This window comes from Lingula anatina, chromosome 3, assembly GCF_051362555.1.
Source record: "Lingula anatina isolate TDL-2025a chromosome 3, LinAna3.0, whole genome shotgun sequence".
Classification (NCBI taxonomy): Eukaryota; Metazoa; Brachiopoda; class Lingulata; order Lingulida; family Lingulidae; genus Lingula; species Lingula anatina.
Window position 1 is genome coordinate 9052123 of NC_141769.1, and position 20028 is coordinate 9072150.

Consider the following 20028-nt stretch of genomic DNA (forward strand, 5'->3'; position numbering starts at 1 on the left):
AAGTGGATTATATTCAAACCTTTTCTTCTCCGTGAAAGATTTTGTAACAACAAGGGAATTAGCGCTTTTCATGTGCCCTTCGCTGTGCGATGAAAAACATTGTGTCCACAATGTTTATTTCAGAGACTTGTTAAGAATGACTCGAGGCATTTTCTTTGTATTACTGCAATGTTTACTGTGGAGAGGTGGTTACAGACCTACACCATTCATGTTGTGACGAAAACTGAAGATACTGAACTCAAATAACGTACAAATTTAATCACTGATATTATTATATATTTAACGTAAAACACATGGTCTAAACGAGCCGAGAATCAGAGGATTATTCGGAAACACGAAATCCGCTACCTATGAAGTCGAACGGGTAAATTTGAATACGATTTCGTGAATGAATTTGAATGAAGTTTGACAAATGACGTTGGAGCCGGCTAACTGTCAGAGAAATGTCCAAGCAAACGGAAGCCAAGTTGCTGGGATTCAGCAAGGATTTCATCAAAAGTAAGTATGACGTAATTCGCCAAAGCGTTAGAGGAATTCCAGCTGGAATGACACATATACAACTTGCCACTATATGCACTTGGGTCTGAGGTATTAATATTGAGCACTTTCTCATAAACTACAGGTATTGAAGAAATGTGCCATAAGAGAGACAGCCTTCACAAGGAAATCGTGGCCACACAGAAGGAGCAGAGAAATATCCAGAGAGACATTGGAGTACTGACGGAGAAACTGTCTCAGATCAGTCAAAGTATGGCGAAAAGAATGGCGGAGAGAAATGCATATGACAGGACGATACAGGAGACCGAAATAGAATATAAAAGGGTTGGTTGATGAAGTATCTCTCTCTCTCTCTTTTTTTCTCTTTCTCTCTCTCTCTCTCTCTCTCTTTCTCTCTCTCTCTCTTTTAAAAGGATTCGGAATGCTACCGAAAATTACTCCAGCTGTTAGGAAAGCAAATAGGTTAATTTAAAATGAGGATAATCTCTACACCTTTCTTATAATACACATAAAACCATGCATTTATTATCTCTTTCTTTTTTCAGATAAGAGAAATCTTGCTAAATCCCTTGGCGTACAGGGAACGACAACTACGAGAAAAACGAGAAGAGAAAATTAACGAGCAGGCGCAAGAGCAGGCTAAAAAGACATGAAATGAGTGATGACATGTTTTCTTCAAGTTAAAGTCAATACCGCAAATGAATGTACGGTTGGTGCTATTTGTCCTGTACCTTTTCTGATGGCTCCATTTCAACTGAGACACACATGTTGGTGGATATTTACACTTGCTTATAAAATCATGTCAGATTTAAATCTGCCGGATAAGGTTATGGTTGTAAAACTGACAAAACAAGAAGGTTGCTGTTTTACATTCCAAGTATATAATGTGGTAGTAGTACATTGTAGTCAAATGCAAAATGCAATATGATGATGAACACATGAGGCTTTATATATATATAATTTTACATTTATTGGTAATATAATGCAATTTTAATTTCAGGCGCTATTTTTGTCACTTATATAAATATTAAACGAATGCTTCATGTAAAATAATGTCATCCAATATGAGTGTATTTACTTAATTGTTTGTCATCGTTGAATAGTTCTTCAATATCTGGTGTATGAAAATATTATATTGACATCCACAATACCAAAGACGAATATATGCATGTACTAGTAGAATGCAATTATGCCAGACAATAAAACGTTTTTCATAAGTTCATTAAAAACGATTTCAATAAACCTTAACAATATTGTTTTTCTTTTTGTTTGTTAACAGTAATGACTTAAAGAAAATAATCTTGAAAGATAAGTGAAAGCGAAAAAGTAATGAGTTTGATTTATTGGTGTTATTTAATGAACAAATAAAAAGAAAGACCCGTTGGTGCAATACGATGTGTTTTAACAATATTGCAAGTATTGGCATAGATTAGTCGTTGTCTGTCAAAATAAAAAAAGTGTGTATAGTTTATTCTACGGAGTCACAGATGCGTTCATCAGAAATAGCAAAATCCCGTTTGGCTTTCTTAACCCAGTAACATTCAGAAATCTCTTTTATCAAAGATATTGTGCTTTTTACCAAAGCTTTACCCTCATCATTGATTCTGTCTGCTACCCACCAATATATACTTACGGGGAGTATAGTTTGAATCTCTCTAAACAGATTCTCAGCACAACAAATTAATTCTGTAAATGATTTTATTACATTAGGCTAAATTGTATAAAATATAATAGTGCATATAATGCATTTAACCCAGATGACTACCTAAACTTTGAAATCCCATCACTTTATCAAAATCTGAGCATTGATGTAATGTAAAATGTATAATGGAAATTTTATAAATGTACAAAGTTTTCCAACATCAGGTTCAAATAAATATTCACATCAAAAGTATTTTAGATTACAGAATTGCTATTTCACTTACATGTATGTCAAACAGTTATACAAAAGTAAAATAATACCTTCATACAAAACACTTTTTTAAGTTATTAAATTCAAATTTCATTAATGTATTTGAATTTTGTCAGGTATTTGACATCATTAATGCTAACTGATATGATGTGCTCTGCAAATATACATGTACTTGAGTATTTTGTTTGATATTGCCCTATGAACAATAGGATATACCGATATACTAGAGGAACTGAAAGTCAAGTATATTTGATATACTGTAGTCACCCATAAATAATGCTGGTAAAGCTGCATAGAAACCATCAGTCATACCAAACTAAAATTTCTTAATTCCATCGAGTTAATCAACAGCACTTTCAGATTCAGTAAACGAATCATAACTGTCCTTCATTGTGTCATACATAGTGCTATGCGGTGTCCCATTTGGAATAGGACTAATATTGCCATTCAGTCTGTAAGTCCCCATCCTGTCCTCCGCCTCATCATCGTCGTAACTTAGCCTGGAGATGTCGTCCCTGTCGTGTGGCGCATGACCATTAGCTAATGTTGAGGTGAGACCCTTCACTTTGTGATTGATCCGCGTGTTCATATAGTCCCAAAGTACCTTGTGGCAGAATTTATATTGCGTCTGAAAAAGAAAAGCATATTTGCTTCACTTATTTAGTCCATCTTCATTGGTGTTTATGAAGTTCCTGTTACAATCAGATCACTTACAAAATAAATAATTACCTTAGTACCTTAATTCGGAACTTTTCACTTACCAAATTTCCGACAACTTGCGACCGGCGTCTCTTAATATGTTTAACAGTGTGGAAGACGTCAACTTCACCGTCAATTCTCATCTTCTCACACAGGCACATCACTGAAACAAAAAGGCCACTATGCGAAGCGCCGTCTATGCAGTGTATCAGCACGCGCTTTGGATCATCTGCTTCTTTCAGCCATTCTTCAGCCATATCTAAGAGAGACATAAAGGAGTCTGTGTTTGTTGGAACGTGCTGTTTCATTGGCCATTCATCAATCTGAATGTGACGTATGACTCTCGATTTTTCATGAGCACGCGAGACGTTGTGAAATTTCAGATCTCTTATAGTCACGTGTTGGGGAGATTCGTCTACGTTTGTTAACTGTACTTGGAATATGTCAAATTTGACCGGCTCTGACGTGTGAGGTGGAAGATATTCCCCGCATGAATCGTCCTGCAAGGCTCTGTCATCAAGCATCAGTATCAGCGACACCTGATAGTCATACACTAGTTTCCAAAAATCGGTGACTGTGTGGACCATAGGGGACTGGGTTAAAATAAACTGATTGTGCCTCGTATAGCTGTCAATAAATATGGCATTAATATAGTCACTTGTATTTGACCCGCCGTGTGTTAAAATACGTGGTCGAAACCTATCTACAGGCATGATACTAATGTATCTGTTCTTCTCCCTGTTTTCCACACTGAGACCCGAACAATCGTCCGTTTTCGAATCTGGTGTAAATCTTTGCAACGTTTGGAACTGTTCATCGAAATACGACTTGGTCGTACTTGGATTAATCTGTGAGAGTGCTTTGTACTTTTTGCGAAGGTTAAAACTGACGTAAGGCTCTTCGACTATGAGCTTCTCCATCAGCGCGTCGTAAATGTACATATATTGCTTTAAAGTTCTAATCATATGTACCCTGTTTTTACGCATTTCGTTAGCAAATTTCCAAACGTTGACTTTCTTTTCCATCTCAGCCTGTTTGGTTAGTGCGTCTATTGCAATAAACGTCGCCGTCCGACTCACTCCAGTTCCACAATGCACCAAAAGGGGACCGTCTTGCGCGTGTGTGTCGGCCTTCACCCTGTGATGAAATTCCAGAAATGGTATTGGATCCTCTGGGCAGCCGTGGTCCGGCCACGAGGTGAAATGGTACTGGCTGACATGCTTGATTTCTTTCTCTTGTACAAATAATTGGAATTTCCGTACGGTAAAATGTGCAAAATCGGTAGATTCCACTATTCGAACGTGTATCTTTCCGTACTTGAGATTTCCTTCATTTGGCCAATATTGCTCGCACTTTGGCACCCCGTCTTCTATGGGTCTGGTAACCATTACAATTTGACTCACATTCTCTTGCAATATCATGCGCCAGAAATCCACCACTGTTTCATCAGTAAATGGACTCTGTGCCGCTATGAACGCTTTTCTCTTTTTGTACCCATCAATGAAATTGGCATTGATATAATCTGTAATACCACTCTCTACGTCTCTAAGCACAACTCTGCTGTGCTCATATGCAAGGATCTTGCTGCAATGGTTCTTGTTTATGTTTTCTGGACGTTCAGCCGTGTGACACGGAAACTGCTGCCCCTGTGGTAGCTTATAGTACTCTTGCTCTATGGAAATTGGCGGTCGGTCACGTAAACGACCGATGCTGATATCAGCAGGGTTTTCTTTAGTCATTAAAACATATCTAGACTCCTCGAGATCGAAAGTTTCGTTCCATATACCATACACCTTTTCTTCCCCCATGAAGTTGTTCTTATAGTAACCAACCCACTCTGGTTCGTAATTTTTCTTGGCATTTCTTTGTTTACGGAACCACCACAAGGCAATTATCATGGCGGCAATAAGAACCAGGACAGCTAAAATGGCCACAACCACGTACACCACCACACCGCCATCACCACCGCTGCCACTCTGCCCTGTGGAAATGCTTCCTTTCGTTGTCGCAGGCTCGCTCAAGGCAGCAAAAGAAGCCTTGGTTGCTCCATCTAGGGAGCTTATAACTATGAACCTCACGTTATAGCGAGTCCCAGGTTCTAGCACGCTGTTGTTATACCCATTTCTGACAGTCCCCGATCCAATCTTGAAATTTATTTCTGACTTTCCTGCAAAATCTAATGTCTCTATTTTAACCACACTGTTTCCTGGGATATCCTCGACGGTTGCTCTCTTTTTACGGCGGCCCACAAGCTTTTCTACTTTCACAAGGTAATGAGACAACGGTCCGGTGGTTATAAGAACCGGTTTAAGAGTCACAATCATCGACGTTTCTTCCGTAGACACAACCTCCGGAGGACTCGGGGCTTCAGGGTCGCCGATTAGGGTGAAAAAGGTTTCTCCAACACCGGCACCGTAACCCTTGCTGGTGCGGGCTTCAAGGGTTATTTCGTAGGCAGCGGCCATGACAAGACTGCATATGGCACGTGTTGTCATAGCCCCGGGTACATCTACTGATTCTTCCTGTACTGATCCCACGTTGCTAAAAAATCGAGTTGCCTTGTAGGTAAGCTGAAAAGGAAATAACCCATTTACCTTCATAATCTACAGGCACAGGTTAAACTTGATATTTATATCCAACTACCAGTATGGGCTGTCACGGTTGCTCGAAATTCAATCATATAATCATATATTCAGCTTGTCAAACTGATGAAAAAGAACCACATCTTTGCATTGCCACCAAATGACAAAACAACTATGTTGAAAGCTTGCACTTCTACCGTGACATCAGAAAGAGTAGATTTTTTTTAATGTGGTGGGTTAGTTGTTTCGTTTTGTTTTCTTTCTGTTTACTTCATTGAAATTGTGAGATCGCCGCTTAGAAATATAAACAAAAAGAAAAAATGATTTTAAAATAAAACAAATACAGAACTCACTTTATAAGATGTTATAATTCCATTCGGCGAACCTGGTGGTTGCCACTTTAACCATAGGCAAGTCTCGTTTCTGTTCTGGCGGGAAAGAGGGCCTGGCTTGGATGGCACGTCCTCGTCTGTCACCTTGGTGAGGATGGAAAAGGGACCCAAGACAGCGTTTGTTCTAGCTCGAAGCTAAAATCAGCAAACACAATTTGGTGTAAATTTTTTTCACCTAATTCTAAATTCTTTTCGTTCAGTTTGAGTAATTTACCGCGATTTAAGGTGTATGGTGTGCTGTAGTACTTTTCTGTATTTCATTAGACTTCAAACTTTCTTACAAATTTAAGCGAAACAGTATGGTTGATGAAATAGAAAAATGTCAAAAACAGTAAATACCACGAAAAGCAATACACAATAACTAAACAAAGCATATTAACAGGAACAAAGCATTCAAAATTAATTTTTTGAGATTGCCAGAATATTCATTGGAACTTAGATGATAATGAAGCGGGCAATGTAGAAGAGAGCAGCCGAAAGTCATGAGAAAAAGACACATCACCATCACAGCACTGTATGTCCAAAGAGAGAATTTCAAAAGTCATAGGCTCTGAGAGAGAGAGAGAGAGAGAGAGAGAGAGAGAGAGCGCACTTAAAACTTCATTACCATCAACGTGTAAGTGGTGTAAGGAAGCAGGCCAGTTAACAGAAACGATCCTCCGACAGGAACAGATTTATTGTAGACCACTCCAGGTTCTGCAGTAGAATTGTACCACAGCTCGTACTCAGTGGCCCCGGGGACGTCGTTCCACGTCAGACTGATGTCGTTGGCAGTCACTGTGGGAGCCGCCAGACCTGTGGGAGCTGTGGCAACTGAATAAAAGGAAAAATAATATTCCATCATTTTCTATTTTCACGTGCATGTTGAAGTGTGGATGCACAAACTATATTTTACACATTAAATAAATTGTTGCATGACCCTTGCAGGCTTTGCAAAATTACACTTTAATCTAAATAAAGAAATATTTTAAAATGCATTTAAGTTTATGATAAATATTTCAAGTTCACTGTGTAATTCTTTATACTCAGCTTTTACACTTAATTATGCATATTGCTCTCAGTGAGGTTACAAATGTTAAGGCCCACTCCAGACAGAAATAGATAGACTGATATATATAGATACACAAACATTAATTTAGATATGGACAGTCCTTACCTCCCTCTGTAGTTACGACATTTGCTGTCGTGGTTATTGGCGTTGTTGTTGTTGTTGTTGTTGTTGTTGTTGTTGTAGTCACCGGTGTGGTAGCTGTAGTAGTCGGAGTAGTTGATACAGCCAAAGTTGTTGTCGGCGTGTCTGACAAGGTCAAAACAGGTGCTTCCAAGTCAGAATAGGCTATCTTGGTCACACCGTCCAAGGAACTCACCACCGCAAAATACACGTTATAAATCGTACTGGCCTTCAGCGACGGGTTAGCATATCCACCATTTGTTGCATTGTCTCCGACCGTAAAAGTGGTTTCCAAATTATTTGGTTCAAACCGGGCCACTATATTCCCAGGCAGGTCGTTCAGCCCTAACGCCCTTCGTCGCCGCCGTCGCCCAACGTTCCCCTGTAGTCTCAGTACGGAAACGAGGTAATACGAGAGCGGGCCAGTCGTAAGGATAACAGGTTGTAGTAACACGGTGATTGTTGAAGTGGTGTAGGACTGGACTGTTGGTATTGCGGGGGCAGCGGGATCACCTATGTAATATAAGATAATATTACAAATTAAAGAAATCGCCAGGTTCGTTAATTATTGCGTTGTTAAAGGATAACTGAAAACTCATACCTAAGTTGTTTCGGTTTTTTTATAAATATGCCAGTATTAAAAGTGAAAAAAGTCTTTTAGTTTACCTTTTTTCGAGATCAGTTCAACATATCAATACCTTCTTACATCGGTACTCATATATTGTAAAGTTCAAATCAAATATATTATTTTCTCTTTACTTTAAGTTGCAAATGGACTAGTTTATTCACCAATGATTGTCATGAAGGTCTTTGTCAATCCCTGACCAAAGCCTTTGCTGGTGGCGGCAGACACGGTGATCTCATACTGGGTACTAAGGCGTAGCAGGCATAACGTGTGCGATGACCTGTTGGCGGGAACCTCTAAAGTGCCTGTCTCTGGAACCTGGTCTTGGCCTGTGCTATAGGATAGGCCTTGTTGGTAATGTATCTAAAATAAGTCAGATAATGTAAGTTACTTATTAAACGTTTAAGTTAAAACACAAAAGAGGTTGTGCCAGGTGGTTTTCACCAATAACCGTAAAAGTCAACATTCACCTTGTAAATTCAATGTATATGAAATAAGGGCGTCCGAGGAAGTGTATCTTATGAAACGTGTGCGTGTGTTTGATAAAACGCCATGGGAAAGTATGTACGTATCCTTCATGTATAGAAGCATTGGGCCTACTTTTGTATATATTCTTATCAACATTATTATTTCCTTTTAATATTATTATAAATGAAACTTTTGTAAACTTCATTGTGCCTACATGTATGTACTTTCCATAAGTGAAACGGCTAAATGCAAACATTGAAGTTGGAACTTCCTTGATGTCACACCCTTAATGGACCAATGAACTCTTCTTAATTTCTGGTTAATACCACAGTATTAATTAAAATAAGGCGACCGGCTCTTACCCTGTATGTACGAATCACCCCGTTCGGCACCACAGGCGTTCCCCAGTTCACTGTGAGGCAAGACTCATTGCGGGTTATGAGAACCAGTGACGCGGGCGCGGAAGGAACACTCTCATCTGTGCGTGCTGATAAATGTGCACTTTCAGGGCCCCAGCCTACAGACGTCCGTGCTGCCACCTAGAGAGAGAAAAATAATAATAAATAAATAAATAAATAAATAAATATATAAATAAAGAGATAAATAAATAAATAAGTGAGCTGCCGAGCACGCCAGTACACATTCTATCAGTGAGTGAGGTCAGTCTCCGAGTGAGTGGGTAAGAATATGTGCATAAGAAGATAAAACGAATTAAGGAAGAAATAAATGGGTGAATGAATAAAATAATAAATTAATTCATTCATTAATGAATGGTAACCGCAAATTAATAAATGCAACCATAAAGAATCTCACCGATATGTTATACACGGTATACGGATTCAGGTTTAATAACTCGGCCTGGTTAGTCTGCCCCTGTGGTGCCAACAACCTGGTGATCAGAGCCCCGGACCTGTCAGATGTGGCCCTGTAGGTCACTCTGTACTGTAGTAATATCCCGTTAGGGGACTGTGGTGCCTGCCACCCTATCAGCACAGATGTGTTGCCGGCTGCTTGCAAGGCGAGGCTCCGAGGTGATGATGGCACTGAAGTGAACCGGGTATAGTTCTTACATAGGAGTTTTTCTTTCTTTTTTTTCTTTTCTTTCTTTGAAATTCCATCTTTTTTTTTTTTTTCAGCGTTTGTACTTTTTACATAATTACACCAAATGCATAGCGTCATACTTACTTACAATTTTTTTCATTCATAACACATTGTTAACACTAACTTAAGAAATGTCCATTAACAGCAGCAGTCTAAGGAATCAGATGACTTACCGTCCTCTGAAGTAGAAAAATTATACAGCTCGTTCAACGGACCTACGCCCACTTCGTTCATCAAGGCCACCCTTGCCGCATACGTGGTATAAGGCTCTAATCCCTCCACCGTGAATGACGTCAAAGTGACGTTTACGGAGCGTATCAGGTACATTTGTCTGTAGAGGGATAGCTGGTATTGCTGGACATACCCCAAGAAGTATCGACAGGCTGGAGATGCCCATTGTATCGTAACCGAGGTTGGATGGGTGTCGGATGACGTAAGACCTTGGACTCTGGTGACGGGAACTAATTTGTAAATAACAATAACCATAAAGATAGAAAAACGTTAATAATGAAAGAAAAAAAACATAGCATATTTTTAACAATTCCCCCGCTCATACACAGTAGTGCGAACTGTGAATGTTTTAAATTGCCACCAGTATAAAGCTCACCATCAATTCTCAAAATATGAATTAAGTCAACCATACTCAAACAAAGCGTTTGTCTCACTCAGGGTACTCTAACGTTTATGAGCTCATATGCAAAACATATAAAAATATTACCACACTATGGCCCCTGCCTCTTCTCAATTCTTATGTCTCAAAACTTTCCAAAACACTCACCGTCCGCTGAGGTCACGACGCTTACTATCCGGTCAACGCTAGTCCCTATTCTGTTTGCCGATGTGACCACTATCCTGTACGCTGTCCACGTGGCCAGTCCTTGGATACGGTATGACGTAGTGGGCGCTGATACAGTGACCGTCTCTGGTGGGGCGTTGGTGGTGGGAGACTCCGTGCAGTTGCCGTATCCGCTTATCTGAAGTGCAACATCCATTTTCTTAAAAATCTGAAAATGCTTGTTCATGCTTGTTCATAATACACACTATAATATATTGTATGGTAAATTGTAGTTTTTTTATCCTTTAAAGCAAAATTTGTCCTAACATTGGCGTATCCAGGCTTTGCCTGAGAGTTGATGGGGGGGGAGTGGAGGGTGCAGGAACCAACCAACCCTGGATATGCTAGTGTAAAAAGATAAATAAAAAAACAAATGTCAAGACATTTGTGCGCATTGCAACGGACTTTTAGCACATACCGGAGGTATGCTGGAATGCTAATATAAATGTTCTTTCCCATCTTCTTGTAGCTTGCGATTTGACCCCTTTCATTGTTGTATTCGCTTATACACCTGCAGAAGACAACCAAGCATGACAGGTGTGCTTTCTTTACGCCGTAAACAAAGTCCGGAATTCAATCCGTGAAATTCGATCACTGATATAGTAGTTTCTTTTAGAGCTTGAAAAGTATTATCCCATTACACCCTTTTCACATCTTTTCCTCACTGCAGATATATGGCAAAATAAACAGGGGCCTAACAAAGACAAAACATAAACTACAGTACCAAATAGACTGGCGTAATTTATAAAATAATAATCAGGTATGCTAAATTCATTATGCTATATCAACTTTTTACACATCTAAGCTTGGACACATTACGGGTCCAAGATGTAACCTTCTGTCGTGTACTGAAAGCATTCTAATAGTGCAATTTGGGGTAAGCCAAGTTCTCATATTGAAAAGTAAAAATTAGCCGCAATGATGATTTCCTGCAGGGTCACGTCTGTCTTCGTGCCATAAGAGCACAATATGTATTAATAAGCTTATATTTACTCTATCCTTTGTGCTTCCATCACACACTATATGCCTTTCATAAGCAATGCAATGTCACCGCCGAGGTGAATATTTAAACGCAGATCTTATAAGGAAAAAATTTCCCATCATTTCAAATGATGGGATACTTTAACAATACTTTAACAATTTTGCATGCTAACTAAACATTTTTTTACAAAATATTTTGACTCATAGCTTGTATCGCTGGAGTGTCAACATGGCAAGAACAGATCTATAGATCATTTATAGCACTGTGATGTTATAACATACGTGTAAAGTTGGAGGTCACATGCGTGTCGCACATGCATTCTGATACTTTTCCATGGGCGTGACCACGTCTAAACGTGGCTGAAACCCTTATGACCTTACCGCTGGTCATGCCACCTGTACTGTATCAACGGTCACCTACCTGGTATGAAATCCTGTAACTCTCCACGAGGAAGGCACTGGAGGGAGCTGACCAGTTCACCAGGACGCTGTCCGAGGACACCGCCGTGGCTTGGAGAGAAGTCACAGGTTGGGGAACTGAAAAGTAAATGGTGCCTGCTTGAGAATGGACCCTGGCTGTGATCGAGGCTATTAGCACAAGCCGTAGCGACAAGGGACACATTTTTATACTACCGAAACCTTCCTGAATAAACCGGCTCCCCAGGGCAGCACTTTGACGTCAACTGATCATATTATATCCACGCATTCCATCAGCAATACCTTTTTCGTGTTCGAAATTTTAATGTATGAAAGATCTCCCACTAATAATATAAAACGAGAATCTCGTAGGAGATCAAAGGTTTCCAATTTGAAAAACCGCTGAACCTGTCGGGTTGTTTTTGACCATGTCCCCTTATCTAAATAATTTGTCGTCCCACGGTCATAGCTCTTCAATTGACAAAATAAGCAAGAGCGCGAGCTTTATCCAATGAGCTATGCGCGGCCTTTTAACAACAGAGAAGCGGAATAATAGCCCTACTTCAGTATGAACTCATATGCTCTTTACCTGTTTACAAAACACGGGCATGCGGAGCAAAATTATAGTGTCATACACAGACAACACAACGTGCTTACGAAATTTCTTTGTGGTCTTTGGCTTAAGATACCTATAATCCATTGCCATTAAAAAACTGACAGGTAGAAGGGAAGACATTTTTAAAGCTCGACATACATTATACAAAAGAATTCGGAACGAGTAAATACAGGCATATTTGTCAACATCTCAATAAGCGCATCAACAGCCCAATCTTATGCATCTAATGCTACTAGTATTTGAATCTTTAACAAAATTCTGCTTCATTATAATAGCATTATAAATGATTTGCCATCATGGTGAAAATATTAGTACGTACTTCTATCTGAGAAAAAAAGTAGAATGTGAAAACATAGATGTTTGTGTAAGTAAAAGCAAAGTAAAAAAAAAGTATGGTGCCATATATTTGTATGGCATTTACAATAACTAAGACGTAAAACATGAAGAACACAAACATAAAGCAATGATAATAACGAAACAGATACAAATAACTGATAAAATACGTAAGAGTTCAAGAGAAGTTCGCTGATTTACCTGAATACATGTAGTACATGGAGATGTGTTTACATGCTAGTATCTAATAACAATATTTTAATGTTGCAAAGCGGCCATTTAAGGTTATACAAGTTTGCCTAAATTCACTTTTATCAATGAAGGAGAGCGTGCAATACTTATCCAAATAACGTTAAATATCAAATTTCAGTTTATCATGGAATAGGTTTTTCTTAAACATAGGCGCAATGCAACATTAGAGCCTAGGAAGAAAATCATCAAATGTGTTAACTACAAATTCGAACACTGGTATTTGATCATTTTCACTAAAAAACAAACAAAAAGTCAATCTAAATTTTCTTGAAAAGAGAACGGAACGGCTAGACGTGACAGAGACAGGCATAAACCAACGTTTGGTGTAAGATTAAAGGCAAGTGGCGCAGAAATCACACTCTGGAGAGATGAACGAAATAACAATGAGACAAGTGTCAACTAAGGGTTAGTGAACACATACACGCAGTGCAGATACACCGACAGTTGGCGCTCCGGTGCAAGAGGTGACAAACCTGGCATCTGTGTTGTTGTCGTCTGCTCTGTTGTTGTGGTAGTTGTAATATGCTCCGTTGACGTAGTTGGTACTTCCGTTGTTGTTGTTTCTCTTTCCGTTGTTGTTGCTTGCATCGTTGTTGTTGCTTCTGTTGTTGTGGTCCCTTCTGATGTTGTCATTTCTGTTGTAGTCGTAGGCGTGGTTGTTGTCGTTGTTGGCGCCGTGGTTGTTGCTGTATGTAAGTAAGTGTGCAATGTTTTCGAAAATGGGTTATCTTTTATGCAGCACAAACATAAAACATGTAAATGGAAGTGCCAACGGACTTCTCTTACACAACTTATCTTAGTAGCATTAAAAATATATATGGAAATTTGCTTTGATTGCACGTATCATAACATTACATTTATACTATACTATAAACAGACCAATACTATGTAAATGAGGCCAACATCATTCAAAGTGCAAGAAAAATGGAAAGTCAAACATCACACCCTGTAAGTACATATAAAAAACCCCAATGAAAACCAAATGCACACCCTATAAAGAAAATGCGTTGTAATCCAAATCTTACTGAAACACACCAAAAGATAATGGCATTGCATTCGGCACCAAAATAAAAAAAATCGAAAGAGAATAAAATCAATCGAATGTTGAGATATGATAATGGCTCAGTGATGTCCTAAAATGCACCCCACACAATTATATTTCCAACCTGTGACAGTGGAGGTGTCTGTCCATCGTTTAGTGCTGTGGTGTTTAGTGAACGTAAAGGGACCCCTTGTCGTTGTTAAATCACTTAAAGTCGTTGTTGGAGAATGAGCTGTGGTCTCAGCTAATGTAACTGTCGTCGTGATTGTAGTGGGTTCCACTGCCTTTATTGTTGTCACTTCCTTTGCCGTTGTTACTTCACGTTTTGTTGTAAATGTTGAAGATTCATCAGTTGTTGTTATTGATGTTGGTTCCACTGTCATTGCCTCTGTTGTTGCTGGCAACTTATCAGGAATTGAAGTATCCGCCAGTGTCTCTCCTGTAACTGTCGTCAGATAATCATTTGATGTGCTGGTACTTAGTAATGGCAGTTCACCCGGACCCGTGGTCTTAGTATATGCATGTGACGTACCCGTGCTCAGAGTCGTCGCATCATTTGTTGTTGTAATTGTTGTGAGATGTCCTGTCGTACTGAGATCACCCACTGTTGTTGTAAATGTCTCCTTTGTGGTTGTTTCAAACATGGTCGTCGTATCTCGAGGAGATGTACTTGTTGCTGTCATTGTTGTTGTTGTTGTTGTTGTCACATCGGCGAGCACTTTTCTCGTCGATGTTGACAGAATTGATGACGTTGACGATGATTGTGTAGATGTGTCAAGCAATCCTATTACTGTTGTTGTTTCCATTGCTGTCACCGAATCAGTAGTGCTGATTTTTGTTTGGTTTTCAGAATCAACTGTGCGATGACAACAAACAACGTATGTGCATATACATGTGCAACAATCAAAATGTTATCCACTTTAAAAACATACGTGTACAGCTATTTTAAGCACAAGAATGTATTTCGTCGTTGTTACCGTTTCTGTGTACACAACGTTATGTGTCAACAGAAAACTAATTGGATACAAGAACCCTTCCACCCGCTTATCACAAAGAGATTACAGAAATTCTGTTTTTATCTAGTCCTTCTCTATCTCTCTCTCTCTCTCACACACACGCACACACACACACACACACACACACACACACACACACACACACGTAGATTCAAGGGAAACGTGACATGTTTCTTTTAGCTTCTTTAAAACTGCAAATTTTACCTAAAATGGATTTTCTAGTGTGCTTAAAACCATTATTAATGAGCCAAACCACTGTTTCCTTCAATTTAGCTACACAAAAAATCTGAACCTTAAGGGACTTACCCGAGCAAGGTGTGACATAAGACGTAGAAGGACTGGCCAACCCGTCAACCTTTTTCCCGTTGTCTACCCTGTTCGAAATAATGCGAAATCTGTAGGCTACTTCGACCTGCAGGTCCGTCACCGTCACGGTAAATGACGTCACGTTTACGTCAACAACGTTGCTGACGAGCTGAAATTCAACCCAAGTTGCAGTGCCGTTGGATTGGTATTGTACTCTGTGGGAAGAAATATGTACAGTGATTGATAGATAAAATACAATATTATATCATAACATTTTCTTGAAATTTATTGTAATATAAATTTCAATCTAAGACTGAAATAATTGTTAAACTCTTAAACTGTTCAACTATCGTCAAGTCTCCTTCAACACGCCTTTAAGTTGTTCACTCAAACTTCAGCCTTCGATAATCTTTTGCTCTACCCCCAACCCCCATCGAGATCTTTTACTCACGTGTATGACCCCACGGGCGGGTCACCCCAGTCCACGTCTGGGTCCCACTTGTCCCACACCAGTGTCACATTGTTGCATATGACATTGGACAGTAGGGGAGGTGTCACAAGCCGAGGCAGCTCTAGAATTGAATGAGGTGAATGAAGGACTGGTTGTTCATGTGCATTTCTGCGTGATATTATTTAAAAGTGAGACACACACACACACACACACAGAGAGAGAGAGAGAGAGAGAGAGAGAGAGAGAGATGATCATCCCTTCCAAACTTTTAAGAAATATAATTTACCTGACGCCAAGGTATAAAGCTCAATGAAACCTACTTGTTTGACAGCTGGACCCGAAGTACTCAATGGCACACTGACCCGAGGCGCACACTCCACTGACTGGGTCGCATGTGTCCATGGGGGGACAGTGACACTCGGAGGCACAGTTCACGCCAAATGTCACACGGGTACAAGCTGCAAAGTGAAAAATTAAGTTGAAAAGAACATAAAAGTCACACTTTCTAAAGCAATATTTATAGCTTTCTTTCATTGGGATTTCAAGTTTTCCCTTTACTATCAAAGTGTAGGCTGGGGATTTCACTCGTGACGGTATAATTTTGCATTTAAAATTGAACTCAAAAAGTTTATAAATCGTTTTTTTTTTTTTCTAAACAGTTTTGGAAAGGGCATGGTGATTCAGGGGCCATTGCGGAAATTTCAAAGAAACTTTCATTTATATATGACACTCATACGCGCTTAACAGACTGGTATTCGCGTTAATGCTTCAAAGTTTCATCATGATTATAACAGACAGTTGCTTTGCATACACTTGGTACTTTATGCGTGTATAAATAATAAGATACAATGATCACAGTTACATTAACACAACATGCTTCTCTTTCAATTGTCAATGGCGTTTTGAAAATTATGATTCTTTTTCACGAGGCAATGACTACCAAATGACGCGAAGTTGTCTATGTCAGATAAGCACGACATTAAATCATATCACAGACGCAATTAGATCTATGTCATAAATCTTCTAGTAGCCTACGTGTGCTGTAGCAACTTTATTGAAACAGTAAATTAAAATAGCCGATAAACTTTATCTCTGCAGTTTAGAGGGGTGCAGTGGGATATCCATGTCATACACGATACTTCATAAAGTCACACTTCTTTCCCATTCTAAATCTTTAACGTAAGTTTTCGACTCTATATTCATTGTTGTGTCCGTTTCTTTTAAGTACTTCCTTGAATCAAACTCCACGTTTTTTTTCTACTTTCACGTGCCACCCAGTAATAAGATCAAGCTGTATTTACTAAACAGGCCATTCATTCAATCGTACCCGTGAAATGTCCTGTTTGACTTTACTGATTTCTTTGTTTACTGTGTTCCCCGACGATAAAAAAAATGTGCTACCTTCGAATTCGCTGTAATCATTTGCTTATCAGCATGGTTTATTAGCTTTTCCTTTAACCTTGGCGTACCTTAGGTTATCGCTTGTTGTGAAAGAGCGAGAATTCAATCTTTTTTATATTTTCACAAATTTCCCAACATCATTTGTTGTTTCCCAACATGATGACAAACTTTACTGTGGTATACATACACCTCGTATTTTCACAATGGGATCTCTGTTCTCTAAACAGAAATCTGTTTTATAAAAATGGTTTCTAGAAATGCTAATTATCAACTTTTCATAGTTAATGTAAATAGGAAGGCAACTTAAAATAGTTGATGTTTCCCTTGGATGTCATTAACAGACAGAAGTTAAGGCGTTATGCAGTGTGTGTATATGCTGTGTGTGTGTGTGTGTGTGTGTGTGTGTGTGTGTGTTAATGCCGAGTGTGGTTTTCTGGATTATATATCAGAAAGGGACTTCTTTCTGAGGACCAAAAAAACGCAATACCCGCGTAATGTAACCCATTAAGCCTTTTGAGTGAAAAAAAACACAGTCCGATCGGTCCCTTGAAAACTGAATTGTCTCTGCTATTAACAAGATGTTAAGCTTGATTGTTCACTGAAAAACTTTTGCCACGGTAATAAAGCGATAAGACCTTACGTGTCTGACAAGTTGGAGGGTCTCCGTATCCTCGTTCACACTTGAAGTCTAACGAACAGCCATCATCTCTGCATTTCTCTGGGAACTGACAGCGGCAGGGCAGGGAGCAGTTGACGCCAAAATAACCAGTCGGGCACTCTGAAAAGAGGAAAGAGTGACACTCACTATTTCAGTTGACATTCAATATCTGAATTAAGTGTGATACTGTTCGGTTCCTATTTCCAATTTTCAATTTTAATTTTCATCTTTAATTAAAATGCGATTTATATCTTGGCATACACTTGCGTAGAACTGAAATATTATCATAACGCACTAGCTTAAATATCAGATATGTTCAGTATTACCTGTAGATATACATCAAATAAATTCGCGCTCAATAAGAGGTACGTATTAGTAACAAGCTAAAGCATGCTATGAGGTAGAACCCCTCCCCACCAGAGGGTTATGGGACACGCTGATTGATGTACAATTACATGTATATTAATACTTTTTTGCAATCCACACATTTATGATGACCCAGCCGTGTACTACTAATAATAGTAGGACTACATCCAGTAGATTAAAATAAACATTACAATTAACAACAAAACAAAAATTGCTTTAGAAGCAATAGGGCCTATATCTGCATTTTGAAACTTCATGTACAGTGCTAGGCAGGCATAAATGTTCACTTTATCTTTACTTTACCTCCAACACCTAATGCAGGTGTGAACAAAATGTTTTAAACAGATACTCTTGAGGTGCAGGGTCAGCTGGAAACCCGCTTCTTATATCAGCATAGGCTACCCTTCTACTTATAGAGTATATCATACTAGCTAGTATCATGTACAGTAGTATAGTTATACTGATATGTAACGGAGAGGGTTGGTAGAGGTAAAGGTTAGTTACTATCAATACTGACAGTCCAGTTGTGACAACGTTTGGAACTTTGTAAGTTTGAAAACGTGAAATAAGCTCCATTGCCTCCGTCTTGCTGATACAAGAGCAGGATTAATCCATGTACTCTAGCTGTAACATCATGGTCGGTACTGTTCAACCAAAGAGTTAGTATAGTAAAACACTGGGGTGAAAGTCGAGAAGGCGTCATGCCGTTATCAGCTTTGATTAACCCTGCTGGTTGAAATGGGGGGGGGGGGTTACTTAGTTCTTGATTTATCATTTTTCTTCGCACTCGGTAAGACTAGGACGGCAAAGACCAAGGGTGCATGTGCAGTCTTCTCTAAAGTCAGCAAGGTTCCATGTGAGAGGAAAGAACAAGAAGGTAAGATTAGGGGCAATGCCCGAATATTAAACGAAGACTTTATGTTGTCTAACAGGGCCAGGCTACGGGTGGGCTTAACACAGAGGTTTTCTGGTTGCCCTGTGGCTGCTGCAAGGCACATCTATGGGAAGCTACCAGTACTCCGTACGTTAAATCAAAAGGCATACTTACGAGGCACGACTGGAGGTGTCAGGTAAGACAGTACTATCCAGGCAGTGGTCAAGATCACCCATGTCCATCCAACACGACCAGAACGAGCCATGGCCAGTCAGTGTGATGCTGAATACATGGCCTTCCTAAATGGTAGTTTACGATTCTTGGTACTTGAAGGTTCCAGTACCTGTCAGCTGTTCACTTTGTAATATTCGCTAGACTCGAAGGCCTATCGTTTAGATAATTCAACTCTGGAGAGACGCTTCGTCTTCAACGGTGCAATAACCGTTCTATTACCTATTTACGTCCAGTAATCGAACCAACAACAGAAAAATCTTAACGTAAGACGCAATCCCGTCCCCGTTTGACCCACTTCTTCCTCTAATATGCTGTGCCAGGCTTCAAATCATGTCGGATCACGTTTCCTTTGCGTAGAGTCATAGCGTATACAGGCTGAATAGCTGAAACAATATTGGCTGTCGGCGCAGGTAAAATGAGTCAAAGGTGCGCTGATCAATACAATGTGATTAGTCTATTGTATGAGAGCATGTAGCGTCACCTGTGTTTTACCTGGCAGATTAGCAGCTTTTAATGATATCATATATCTGTTATGGCTTTCTGAAAGACGCCTAGTGCAACCCTTAATGTATGAAATGATGGGTATAGTACAAGTGTCAAGGATGTTTCCATGTCAACCAGATGCGCGTTCGAATAAATACTAATAGTCAATTCACGCATATCTAATGCATCTCTCGTCAAAACACCCGCTAGGCCTAACCAACTTGGCCTAACTCAGTGTATTTGCCTGCTGGGAGTAGCACGTTAATGAAATTAATTAAATATAGATCACATATATTCAGTGCGCTGGGGTTTTTT

The 20028-nt window shown here is 39.4% G+C and overlaps 2 protein-coding genes across 4 annotated transcripts; one reads left to right on the top strand and one right to left on the bottom strand.

Annotated features, from left to right (window-relative positions):
• Window positions 1-15: 15 nt before the first annotated feature.
• LOC106176379 (uncharacterized) lies at window positions 16-2038 on the top strand. Its single transcript, XM_013558741.2, has 3 exons — window positions 16-498; window positions 623-822; window positions 1044-2038. Exons 1-3 carry the CDS (start codon window positions 444-446, stop codon window positions 1149-1151), a joined length of 363 nt encoding a protein of 120 aa, XP_013414195.2. The 5' UTR covers window positions 16-443; the 3' UTR covers window positions 1152-2038.
• Window positions 2039-2178: 140 nt separating this feature from the next.
• On the bottom strand, window positions 2179-19931 carry LOC106176367 (receptor-type tyrosine-protein phosphatase T-like). Of its 3 annotated transcripts, XM_087008391.1 has the most exons (18): window positions 19171-19931; window positions 17739-17876; window positions 16018-16155; window positions 15698-15818; window positions 15247-15461; window positions 14049-14780; window positions 13356-13568; window positions 11686-11801; window positions 10227-10422; window positions 9622-9909; window positions 9161-9390; window positions 8710-8886; window positions 8044-8242; window positions 7240-7767; window positions 6691-6896; window positions 6045-6218; window positions 3172-5679; window positions 2179-3038 (listed from the first exon to the last, which is right to left on the bottom strand). In XM_087008391.1, the coding sequence occupies exons 1-18, from the start codon at window positions 19259-19261 to the stop codon at window positions 2751-2753; spliced, it is 6558 nt and encodes a 2185-aa protein (XP_086864517.1). In that variant the 5' UTR covers window positions 19262-19931; the 3' UTR covers window positions 2179-2750. The 3 variants fall into 3 exon arrangements, with proteins under 3 accessions (XP_086864517.1, XP_086864518.1, XP_086864519.1); XM_087008392.1 differs by lacking the exon at window positions 14049-14780 and having other exon boundaries at window positions 19171-19928; XM_087008393.1 differs by lacking the exons at window positions 13356-13568; window positions 14049-14780 and having other exon boundaries at window positions 19171-19927.
• Window positions 19932-20028: the final 97 nt, after the last annotated feature.

What these genes read in the sequence shown, in the direction of transcription:
- LOC106176379 (XM_013558741.2), top strand. Translation starts at nt 444, where the DNA reads ATGTCCAAGCAAACGGAAGCCAAGTTGCTGGGATTCAGCAAGGATTTC. An exon ending in CAGCAAGGATTTCATCAAAA is followed by an intron (nt 499 to 622) that starts GTAAGTATGACG and finishes CATAAACTACAG; the next exon opens with GTATTGAAGAAATGTGCCAT. An exon ending in CCGAAATAGAATATAAAAGG is followed by an intron (nt 823 to 1,043) that starts GTTGGTTGATGA and finishes TTCTTTTTTCAG; the next exon opens with ATAAGAGAAATCTTGCTAAA.
- LOC106176367 (XM_087008391.1), bottom strand. Translation starts at nt 19,261, where the DNA reads ATGGCTCGTTCTGGTCGTGTTGGATGGACATGGGTGATCTTGACCACT. An exon ending in CGTCGTGACCTCAGCGGACG is followed by an intron (nt 9,910 to 10,226) that starts GTGAGTGTTTTG and finishes TTTACAAATTAG; the next exon opens with TTCCCGTCACCAGAGTCCAA. An exon ending in GACCTTCATGACAATCATTG is followed by an intron (nt 7,768 to 8,043) that starts GTGAATAAACTA and finishes TATATTACATAG; the next exon opens with GTGATCCCGCTGCCCCCGCA.